Source organism: Aptenodytes patagonicus, chromosome 5 (assembly GCF_965638725.1).
Source record: "Aptenodytes patagonicus chromosome 5, bAptPat1.pri.cur, whole genome shotgun sequence".
NCBI classification, from domain to species: domain Eukaryota; kingdom Metazoa; phylum Chordata; class Aves; order Sphenisciformes; family Spheniscidae; genus Aptenodytes; species Aptenodytes patagonicus.
Genome location: NC_134953.1, coordinates 1,829,325 through 1,841,986, shown reverse-complemented (window position 1 = coordinate 1,841,986; position 12,662 = coordinate 1,829,325). Strand labels below are relative to the sequence as shown.

The 12,662-nt window shown below is 37.5% G+C and overlaps 1 protein-coding gene across 9 annotated transcripts in view; it reads right to left on the bottom strand.

The window, feature by feature from the left end:
• Window positions 1–7,861: 7,861 nt before the first annotated feature.
• The window catches only part of LDB3 (LIM domain binding 3), a 136,117-nt gene continuing 131,316 nt past the window's right edge, over window positions 7,862–12,662 (bottom strand). For all 9 annotated transcript variants that reach the window (XM_076338296.1, XM_076338294.1, XM_076338297.1 and 6 more), the window contains one exon: window positions 7,862–12,579. In XM_076338296.1, the coding sequence (XP_076194411.1) occupies window positions 12,490–12,579 (90 nt within the window). In that variant the 3' untranslated portion in view covers window positions 7,862–12,489. The remainder of the gene's footprint in view (window positions 12,580–12,662) is intronic.

The window sequence follows — 12,662 nt, the reverse complement described above, 5'->3', positions numbered from 1 at the left end:
TATAGCAACAGAATAGACACTCAATATGGAAGAAGAATGCAACATGCGTGTGTGTGCTCCCAACCAGAACCAAAGCTGTTACAGCTAGCGTCTCTTTAATTGTGTGGTAATACAGTCCTGTGCTTTTCAGATGTTGGATATTGATTTAAATCCAGTATGCATGAATTTAGCAAAAGCCACTAGCCTCGAAATTTATTTGATCCCTTGTGTGGAATGGATCAACTATTTTCATGGAATTTCTGATGAGTAAATTTGCACGTCGCGCAAATTGCCGTCTCAGCTAGTACTTTTCAAGGCACTCAGGCACTGAAGATATCGCACGTGATAGTCCCTGACAGGTCAGAAATAGTGTTGCTGAGGATGAAGTTTGCATTGCCATGGCCAATACGCCTGTTCTCTGCATAAATGAGCACTGTGTAAATGCTTGTCTTAGTCACAGAATAAAGTCAGTAAAAGTAAACTACATTATTATAATATTAGGGCTGCAGGAGACCGAACTGAATCTTGATCTAAAATGATGAATCATAACAACCTTAAAAAGTATTTGGATTGTGATGGATGTCTGATGAAACATCACATGGAAAGTACCGGTGCCTTTCAAAACAGCGCAGTACTTACAGTATGTTTCCAATTTCATAGAGGTATAACCTGTCATTTGGGAAACATATGGATTTACAACAAAAGTATGAAAACAATGTGAGTAGACTGAAATTCCTTATTTACAATCATACAGCGGTCTGTGTGTGAGAAGGGGATTGTTGACCAATCCTGACATGTTCAACCTGATGATGCAAGAGTTTTCTTTATGCACTGCCTGAAGAACCCAATTGTATTTCCCCAAAGGAAAGTAACTGTGGAAATTTAACCTGAGATTTTTGGCAAGTAAACCATGAAGAATCAAACCTGATTTGTTTTGCTTTGTTTACCTTGCAGGATAGATAGAGATACCTATTTAAACCAGAAGATGAACACTTTAGGCGATAGGCACTCAGACAGACACAGGGCTCCGGTGAGCTGGTTATCAGTAACAGACATCTCACCTCGTGAAGGTTTTAGGGATCTGCAAAAACTCGGACACATCAGGTTTTGGTAACATGAAGTATTTATTTTGTTAATCGAGCAATACTCAAAAGACGCTGTAGTCTGAAAATAAACATACGTTCATTTGACATTTGGCCAGGATGGGATGTGGAGGTCTAACATGAAATACAGAAGAAGCAGTTCAAGGCTGACTGTCACGATGAAGAGAGCTGTGTTTAAAAAAAAAATTAAATCATGAATTGGATAGTCTTCCAGCTGCTTTCTTTGTCATTTCCTCTCCAGGAATTTCTTATTAGTTCTTGGAATCACTTGGGAACCGCAAATCTTAAATATCAAAAGACCTTTAAGAACAAAGAGGTATATATAGGGAGAAGGTCATCCGTGTGATAGGACTTCATCTTTGTAGATCCTTCTTCCCTTCAGTCTCTGGAATTCATATGTCTTAAATCTGTGGTCCAAATATATTTTTGAAAACTGTTTGCAATTAGATGAGTACTTCTCTGTTACAGTTACCAAAATAAATATTCCATGTTACATATTAAAAGAATATTACCCTTAGCCAGGGACACAATTTTTTCACTTAAAATGACGTGAATTTGGCTTTGTCTTTTTTCAGAATTATTTTACTTGAAAGAACATTCTTTTGATTATAAATTTATTCAGCTGTCTGTTACTTAGAAATGTCATGGGTTTTTTTAAGTGTTTTAAATGTAAGCATAATTAATTCAATAAGGCAGAATCAAATCTGTGAAGAAAGGTGTTTTTTTAAAAATTTCTGCTAGCGAAGCCCTGATAGTAAAAAGGCAAAACTATTCATCAGCACTGCGAGCTCCGGCCACCTCCAGTCCAACAAGCGTGATGTGGAACTGAGCACAGTGCAGCACTGGAGAGCACTGTGGAGGTACTCGACGTGCAGAGCACCGGCGCAAGGAAACAGCAAACTGTTCCCACAGCTTAAGCACTTGGTGTATTTCGGGGTTACTTCTGGGTTTCTGCAGACCGGATTCTTCTTTGGCCTTGTGCAGGTGGACAGGGAGGAAGGAGAACATCATGGCTATACGCGTCATGTGCCTTAGGCAGCTGCTGCGGGATGTGAACTGGTTCCTTGCTGAGGAACCAGTGTAGTGGGGAACTCAGTCGCATCTCGCAAAGGGCTGTAGTGATGGGAGCACTTTGCCTGGTGATACAAGTGCTTTAGGAGACATTTTGCCAGCCAAGAACCAAACTTTCTGTTACTTTTTCTGTTTCTTCTTCCTACGCCTAGTTGAGCTGTATGTTTCTGTTTTATGAACTCCTAGGTACAAAAAACATATTCCAGTCTTTTCACTAGGCCATAATAAACCCTGAGACAACTGTCCTTATAAAGACAAAGAAACATTTCAAATTATTTTGTTTTTCTTAAAGCCAATGTTGGGTAATAAGACCATTAAAAGTCTTACACAGAAAAAGAAAATATTTGTAGGCTCAGCAAGAGGCTTCACCTGGGTGCTTCACTCACATCAGTTTGTTTGGAGAATTAGTAATACGTTTTCTCCTAAGTGCATGCAAATAAAATCCTTAAAGTCTTCATTTGCTCTGAGAAGATTAAGTATTTAGAGTTAGACTCTAGTGCTGATTTTAAAGTTTATATTCTGAATTAACTATCAGTCTGCAGCGCCAAATGATCTACATGGAAGTTTTAATTATTAGCTTCTCTCTGAGAATGAGTATATCTAAGATATATTTGTGTTCCTCCACCTTTTATTATGAGGTATTTGTTAGTTTCTTTTACAGGTTTGAATAATCCTTAGATCCAAAACCACATTGTATTAACATTTCTCCTGCTGATGCTGAGGCTTCATCCCCTCAAGCCTTTGTAACAAAAAATTCACTCCTTGATAACAATCCTCTTCAGCGACAGAAACTGAAGCAATGCTGAAAGAGGAAATGTTTTTCAAACCTGCTGTTAAACAAGGAGAATTCCTTTCAATACACACCAAGACAGACATTTTCTGTATAACAGCTTTGTTCTCAAGAGGCGTGGATTCAAGTGGATGTGTTTCTGGCAGCTATGGTGGCTAGTGTAGAGATTTACAAAGATGGACATTTATGAGACTGAAAATGCTATGTTCTTCCAAGCTTGTTAGAATGAAACAGATCTGAATCCTATACAAAACAAATGAACCAAATAATTTCAATTAAACAAATCCCTAATTTTTTTCTCTGTCTAAACACGTCTTTAACCATGAATGCATTGCTGTTAAATAAGAACAAACGCAGCAAAATTCTCATTCTCCTCTTTTTTCATATTCTAGCAAAACCAAAATAATATAGGTCTACTAAATTAATAATAAGAAAAGGATATGCTTGTATTTCAGTCACAGCAGTCAGCCAATATGTCTGAAAATATGTAGTGAAGTTAAAGGCATAGCAACAAAGCTTTTCTCCCTTAGTCTGTAAGACACTTGAATATGTACTGGAACTTGAACAAGTTAAAGAAACACGTACAACTAAAAGCAAATCCTGACGAATAGTCTATAACTTCCTTTGCTTCTAATGAGAAATTGGCCTGTGTCTGCAAATCTCCGGATTTGGCAGCTACACCTAATTCAGTTTAAACTCCCACTGGCATCAGCAAAAAAATTACCTGATTAGGGATGCAGGATTGGATCTAAGATAATAGCATATTAAAATTCCACTATGAATTCAAAAGCTACTACTGGAAATGAAATCCCCAAAATATAAAACGTTCAAAGCAGTTGAACAGTTTTCGGTGTACATACTCAAAATGCTAAACAATAGTAGCTATTGCATGTGCGACCATCAGGAAACACAGCTGTGCTTCTTTGTGTTACAATTAATTACTTCCGTTGTGTATAAAATTGAAAGTATTGGTACTCTGGGGCGGAAAAAGGATATCCTGATACACTGCTCCTATTTCCTTACCAAGGCCTATTACCGAATGTTTCACCATTAATTCAGTTACAATGAATTATTCTGCGATGAATAAAGGAAGGGCGGTTAATTGTTACGCTAAAAGCTACTTTTTCTTTGCATTTTCACTCTCCTACGTTTTTATCTCATTTTACTACTTTCACATGTGCCCTCTTTGATAGCAATTGTTCACTTTTAAGTAGTTGCGCTTAGTAATGAAAGTCTAAACCAAACATTTACTTAACCATCCTTTGACTTAAAGATTGTTCTATTAATTTTTTTTATGCTATGAGATCAGAGAAAGCAGAAGACCTCATCGCTGTCCTTTAAAGGAATGAGTAAATTCTTCTCAGCTTAAGTATTTGCGGCCAGGTTTTCTGAAGCTGGCACACAGGGCTGTAATTTATACCTTTCTGTGCCAGTGAATTTCCCTCAGCTGGAGGGGGATGAGGATTCTTACCCAGAGTTAGGGAGGAGTATTAACAGCCCAGCATTTCTCTGTTACGCATTCTTCAATTTTTTTTATGGGAATTGCATAGGAACAAAAACTGTTTGAGCTTCTACTAAATAGTGCAAAGGTGGACCCTAAGGATACACACTGCCACCAGACTTAAATACCTACTTTCTAATAACACTGACTCTTTGTTTTTAGAGAACTTCTGAACAGAGAGAGCAGCTTCTGTGACTGGTTAGGAAATTAATGAAGTCTCCAACAGCCACCAGCCACGTAAGTCTATAAAAGCTGGGTAATGTGTTACGTATTTGCTACTAAGAATTTAATCTCTCAGGATGCTCCTCCTAACCTAAAAGTCTGAGGTTGCGTGCTTAGGTGTAATTAACACCCGCAGACTCTTTCCAATCCATTTTAAGATGTGTAACACAAAGCTGAGTAAGTGACATGGGGGAAACATGCGAGTCCTTCAGTGTGAGCACAAACAAATTCTGCCAAATGAACTGAAATCTTTGCAAGTTTGAATTCAGCCTAGTTGGTGTCACAACAAAGTAACAGAAGAATGGCAACTCAGAAAAGCTCCCATTCCAGAACCTGGTTTACATAATACAGGTGGCAGAAAATCATCATCCACATAAAATACAGCCCTATTCTCCTTTTGCTGCAGCAGCTGGCGCTGGGAGTACAGTCTCAAAGGACAACTATGCTCTGTCGTTTCATAACAACACAGTTCAGAGTCAGGTATGCTAAATTTGATGCGATAGCTAGAACCTGAATCTCTCACATTTCTTGTGAAGATTTTTTTGGCCAGAAGTATGTGCAGAGTAGCACAGCTGCTGTGTAGCATACATGCAGTAAAGCAGAAACTTCCAATTAGTGTCGTATATATTGTGTATCCACAATAAATCTCAGTAAATCTGGAATTTCCAGGACGCAGTAGGCTGACTGAATACACTCACACTAGCAGCACAGCACATTATATTACTTTTTACCCCACATCGTTACACAGCTTACAAACGTGTAAGAGTAACTCTGGTCAGGCTTCCACAAGTACAAAAATCATAGGGAAATTTATGATGTCCTCAGAATCAGTACAGGGAAAAATTTCCGGGAAGAGAAAGAAAATGGGTCAGGGAACATGCAGGCCTATCAGTGGCATTGGGTACTGCAGAAGAACATTTGGTTGTGAAGGAATAGATTTGGTCTTTGTTTATAATGCACAAATAAAATATTTATTCCTGAATTCATTTTTTTTATATGAAGCCAGATTTTGGAAAGTGTGCCCTTCTTTCTGCTCCCACATCTCCTATGCTATCAGAATTCTAGAAACATTACCTCATAAAGAAAAACACCTAAGTGATAACAAAAACTAGGTCTCTAGGTGCACTCACTTTAATGCATTGTTATTATGCTATGTATAGTAAATGGACTGTATGACAATTTAGGCTCAAATCCTGCAGGTATGGAACACATCTACTTAAAGGAAATGAGAGCCTCAGTTCTGAGTGTTTTAATCCACATACATGTTCCGTACGTGCATACAGGAATGCTTGCGTTCATCAACATTAAGATTTCTTTAAATCAAACTAAACCTTGATCCCAACATTATTTTCCAGTGTACGTATGATTAGATCTTAAAATAATTAAAATCCTGTAAATAATTCTTTTGTTCTGAAATGAGATCCTTAATTATGGCTATAGATATTAAGCTTCCTAAAAATCCAAAACGTCTTCTTTAATGCACCATAAGAATAAAACATTCTAGAAGAAGAGCAAGTTTCCTAGTTTTCCTTGTAGCAAGCAGTATTCATTCCACAAGCACTGGAAGGACCATCACCTTTATTCAATTCACAGTTGTATTTTTATCTATATCTTCTAATTAAAGGAAAAATAAATAATTAATTCAGTTTCAGAAGGCCTCAACTCTTTTTCAGTAACACTACACATAGTAAAACTAAGTGGAAGAAGAAGAATTTCCGTAACATCTTTGTCATTAATGAAAATCTGAATTCTGAAGTAGTAAGATTAGAAAATACTTTCGTAGTGGAGGCAGATTTATTAATGATACTTTATGCCTGTTAATTTATTATTCCCTAACAGTTAAAATCTGAAAACTTTTAAAGGAAAAACATTTTGTTCAAAAGTTTAGCTTTGTTTGAAAAAAGTTCATTCTGCTTGTCCTTATTGCACAGAAAAGTCTTGTGACTCAGTCTGACAGTCCTTATTAGTACAACACACATTTGTTACTGTTTTCTTTTGATGTAATCATCCTAAGAGGAGGAACAACTGTATTTTTAACAGCTATCTAAGGGCATGTTTTATAGGCATACAGCACAGAATTTATGCCTGAATATGATCTGAATCTCATCCATAACTCTGATTTGGCTGGGAGAACAAAGCATTTCATTGTGTATTCAATAATGGTTTCAGCAATCTTATTCACACATTCCTTCCTTTCTTAATCAACAGAAACTGGCTGAATTTAAGATTCGTGATTGGGAGGGGAGGGAAACAATGCCAAAGCCTATAGTTTTGAAATCACCATTTTCTTCAGAGCAAATAATAATCTCCCTTCTATTAAGAATCTCTTAATGCAACACTTGTCAAGCTATTTTGCACCATGTAATTTTCTAATGAACTTTGCTCTATTCACTTTCTGCACCCTGTCAGCTGGCACAGTGCTACGCTTGTGCCTCTATTGCTTCCACTTCCAACAGCTGAACTCTCCAGGGATCACACCGCACAGTTTAGGAACCACTGTCTTGTGCAAAGGTTAAAGGTCAGAACAGACAATCTGAAAAACAGCAGTTTTGAACTGACAGAAAATTGCGTATGTTCTGTTCATTCTTTTGGGAATTCATTTGTGTTTTTCCTTATGCACATTGTAAACAGAAATTAGGGCTGTAAAATAAAATCAAAGTGCACAAAGTTGTGATCCCTGATGCTGTACTTTGTAATGCCATCTAAAGCCAAGTCTGTCCATTTATCATGTACCTTCTTAATTAGGTTTAATATAATTAGTTGTATCTTTAAAAATCCTGCATTCCTGAGGGGTGTGGATTAGGAATGCACAAAATGGCTGTTTTTATAAGCCACACTGTTATATGAAGATACCCTTTCCTTTGGAAGTATTTCTTGGCACTAGAGCTCAATGAGGACGTTTACAACATTTTGTATATTATTTAAGGTCACTTCTGCTAAGAAATGGAAGAACACCCACCTGAACTTATGCAATCAAACTTTGTTCTCAGATGCATCGATGTAACCTAAGACAGAATTTACCCATTCCTTATAAAGTTACTATAAACAGTATTTGTTGACACAATAAGGTCTGTGACTATACAAGTCTTGGGAAGTTACAACATGTACTGTTAGTACACTACATCTTTTAAGCATACTAACGTTTGTTTAAAACAGTGTTACTTGATTAATAAAACATTCGAGACTGATACACAATAAAGTTGAAACCAATGCTTTTAATTTTTATTTTCAGGTCTGAAGTAGAGAGTACAAGCCTGTGTATGCTTTCTTATCAGTGTTACATGGCTGAAAGCTGTCAGCTGTTCACGTCATATTAATAAATATGCCCAAATCATAAAGCTTTAACTGTATTTGCACATTCCTTTTATTACTAGACTGTTTTATTCATGTTGGCACAGATAATCCATGCAAGGTAGTTACTCACACCTCATAAACCACACTACAGTCTGTTTCTGAAATAACTAGGAACTTAAGAAAAAATGTATGTCTAAAACCAAGGGCAGTTGTGGCATCAAGTCAACATGTCAATATATTATAAAACCTAGACTTCTAATATGATCACTGCAGGCAAGAAATCACTCAGCTTAAAATTCTGATGTTTATAAATACTAAACAAATTAATATCTGCTACCAAGAGACAAGTCTTGCAAATAAACATTAGCGTGCCCAGCATTAGACACTAATGAGTGTGTTCAGTGCTGTGGACATTCACATTATTAAACATAAATACAAATAGTCTTTATCAAAACATTTCACCCAAAGTACTGACCACTGAAGGACCAAAGTAAAATATTTTTCCTTGTTTTGAATTGATTTTAGAAATGTGTAATGTGTAAATCCAATATAGTAAAAACTAACTTCTAAAAAAAAGAAGTCATAAGAGTGTTTTTTTTTCCAGATAATAAAAGCAGTCTTTGGAAACATTTAGTTTACCCTGTTCTGCAAAAAGAACAGAAAAAAGAGAAAAAGCATTAAGATCATTTTTCAAGCCTTTGACTGAAAAGTTATTGAATACTTTTTAATTTAAGACCGGTCTTTTTAATTGATCATTCAGAGGTACAGTATCTTTGTTTTATTATGTAAAATCCCACATTAATTAGAATGAAAAGAAATATTTAGAGGAACTTAGGACTTGTCCCAAGCATCTATTACAAGACATAAAACATAAACAAGTACACATTATTCATCGTGCATATTTTTGTACAGCGTTTATGTCCAGTGATAGTTGAAGGGCCCTATTCTGAATTTTTTTTTATATATATATATATATATGCATCTTTCCCCCCTTCATATCACACAGATGATGTGGCAGAATAGTATCCGCAGTTACATGGTATTCTACCCCTGTGAAAGTTAAAATACTACATTATTATTCACAAATTTCTGGTTCAGATATGTGCAAAAATTATATCTTAATGTAGATATCAAGGGCGGGTAAGTGGATTCCCTATTTTTGGACCACATTATGAAGCAGCACAAGTCAAAACAGGAAATTTATTATATGATAATCCTCCGGGTATCTCTGTTCTTCATTCAGAGATATCACTGTGCCTCATATAGTGATATGTAAACTAGCTTTAATCTCACTTGCTCAGACACCAGCTGGAGTCAGGGCATGCATTACAGTGCAGGTTATCTGTCCAAGGAAATTTTCAGGACTCTCAAGTTAGTACGGCTCCCACTGAAAAGGAAATTTTCAGGACTCTCTCAAGCTAGTACGGCTCCCACTGAAGTCTGTGCTGCTGCATTTTCACTGTTGCCACTCCGCAAGCTAGTTCAGCTATGCTTTCATACATTGCATTCACCTTTCCGCAGTACTGACTTCAAATTTACTAGATTGGATCCTGTATCCCCCCTGGCTCATCCCTTCTATACATATTCATACTATCTCTCTGGACTGTTGTGAGCTCCTTGTACCCTAATTTCTTGCTTCAAGCCCTTTCCCTGACTGTAGTGAGTCATCCCGGCTGTTCCCCCCTTCCCCCTCTGCCCTGCCCCAACTATCTAACATGTCAACTTAGTGAAACTGGCCTTACCTAGCTATTCCCCCTCCTCCAGCCCCAGCTTCAGAAAGGGCTTCCCGTCTCCTGAATGCCTCGTCTTTTCACACTCGACCAGAGGCCCCCAGAGGCCCTACAGCCCTGCTGCCACAGGTGCCCTCCCTTCTCTGATCCAAGCCTCCCTTCCCCTGCCCACACCGAGACCCCTGCCGCAGGCTGACCTGGGCCACTTCAGCTGGCAATCTGGGCTCCCCCGTGAAGGTGAAGAAGAGACAGCCCCAGCCGTGCTGCCTGCCGCCATTTCTGCACAGACTGTACCCCTGCCTAAGCCGCAGCCCTCCATCTCTGACCACCTCCTAAAACGCTTTGTCCTTCACGCTGCCAGCGAAGAGGGAGCTTTTAGGGACGTCGAGGGGGAAGGTGGAGAGGGAGTCACACACACGCACATCAGAGGCGAAAGACCTCGTGAAATTCTCCTGCGGCATCACAAGCCCTAGCATTTTATGTCCTCCCAAGGAGTCTGAGTCCCTGTTTTGATGTTGATAGTAAGAGATTAGTCCTGGTCAGTGGGTAACACAGAAATCTGCCTAAAGAATATCTTCAACGCAGTCTTAGTACATAATATGCTGGTATGAATCCTCTTAAATAACAGAGAGTAATAAACACCATTTTGTTGAATGACATTCAAAAATTAAAAGGAAATCTAGAATTGTCTCACTGTTATAAAAAGGTATTTAATGAAGTCAAATATGAGTGAAAAAATATTTAACTTCCATGATTACAATTTATTCCTCTAGAGAATATTATGAGGCAGATCTTTGGATTTTGTAATCAATGGAACCATATTCACACCAGCCCAGCACCGACTGAAAACAGAAAATTTGTTTGCTATAGAAAAAAAGGCTTTGCATATAATGTACTAGTGTTTTAGAATAATTCATGCATACAAAAATCTGACCCTGTAGCACTCAGATGAGATCACTGCTAAGATCAGTGAGAACTAAGATACCTACTGAATAAATACAGGTCAAACATGTCAAAACTGCCACAGGCAGTTCAGGCTGTTATTTTTGTCCACGATGCGGACTGCCTGCAGCTAACTTAACTCTCATATAAGAACTCCAAATTTCTTTTATTCCTCCCCCAAGCTTTGGATAGTTTTTCATCCCTGAAAAGACACACCAATTTTCTTAAAATGGGCATACCCATAGGAGGGAAAAGGCAGACAATGCCATGTCCTTCCTTGTTACTCAAAACACAAGGTAAAATAGGGTGCAGATGGCACCAGAATGTGGCCCACAGAATGCACCATCAGCCTCAGAAATACTAATTCAAAACTGTCAGTACTGCAAGCTGTCAACACACACATCATAATTCTCACTTAAACAAATTAATAAAACTTGAATAGTGATCAGACTTTTCATTTTAACTCTATTTTCTATCAGATACAAGTGCTGTCTCCAATATAAAAGTAATTGATATTTAAAATTAAAAATTCAAAAGTATTATCAGTACTACAAGTGCTGCTCTTTTGCAAAAAAAACCCGAAAAAGTTTTATAAATAACTTTGAACAACTTGAAAGTTGTTCTTAAAATACTAGAAAAGATCACTGTATGGTTATCCTAATTGTCGGAGCCTATCTACTGTTTTACAATGGCAAATACTACTACAATTCAGGATGTGTTGCATTTAAACTAACAAAAGTAATAAGAGTATGTGCCTGTGGTGTTATGCTGCCTTATGAATTTTTAATCAATGTTAATATACTATAGGAAAAAAAAAAATGCCCTCTTCCTAAATATGTGGGATAGAGCAGGGAACTTTTGCAAGCTATCTCCCACTGCCTAGCTGTGCTAGATGGATCTGTGTCTCCTGTGTTCACCAATGTGAAGGTCCAGATGTAGATTCCTACCTCCCACTGATATCAATGGGAATTAGAAACCAAAGCAACTTTGAGTGTTTTTTTTTTCCACAACAGGAAAGGAAAACTGGTTTCGAATTAAAAGCTGGCCTTTCCAGCCAGCTCTATTCCATTCAATGCAAGAGCAGTTTGGAGAAAGCCAGTTGTCCTTTTCCATTATGATTTGAAAGTGAAGTAATCTGCTGTGCATGTATAAGCCAAGTGCACTAGCAAGGCTGACCCAGCATGCTTTTCTCAATCTTACTGGGTTATGGAAGGAGTTAACTCTGTTTCCACTTTATTTTCAAACTGAGTTATGGATCGTCTCCTAGGCTTCCCAACTACATATGGACTCAAGGCAGACTTCTTATTTGGAAAGAATCTAAAATATTTGATGCTATGAGGTAGCACCACAACATAATGGCATAGCACTCACTTTTCATAGAGGAAACCCTAATCTATTTATTTCCCTTTGAAAGCTATGGCCTTTCTACAGATTATCGTACATGTGGCACGCACTTACTCTTGTTATGAAAGAAAATGACTTACTACAAAAGGACTTTTCCAGTTTTTCTTAAACACTAGTGTGTGGTCTAAGCAGTAAAACTGCTGTGGGTAGTTCATTTGAAACTGTATTTGTGCATTACTTTTTACATTACAGTTTTTAGTTAATTTCAGTATTTCCCCCTACTGTTGCTCTAATAATGGACTAGTTCATTTGTTTTTGACTGTTCATGCAGTAGGTTTTTGTATGAACCTTGCAAGAGCATGTTCTGCATTTACGAAAGAGGTTAAAGTTAAACTTCAGAAGTATCAACTTCCTAGCTTTTACCAAGAGAAATGCTAGCCATGGTTATCAACTTTATAATTGCTCAGTTAGTCATCTGTTTTTTCCCAGCATTACTCTCTACCAACTCTTCTTTTAAACATTGATGGCATGGGCATGCTTCTTGCACAGTGGCTTATCCTTCTTGGAGTAGAATGGTTGACCTTCCAAATTCACATGGCATACCTAGAATTAATAATAAATACAATCAGGAATCATTAAAAAAAAAAAAGAGAGAGAGAAAGACATGATTATCAATTTCAACTGTA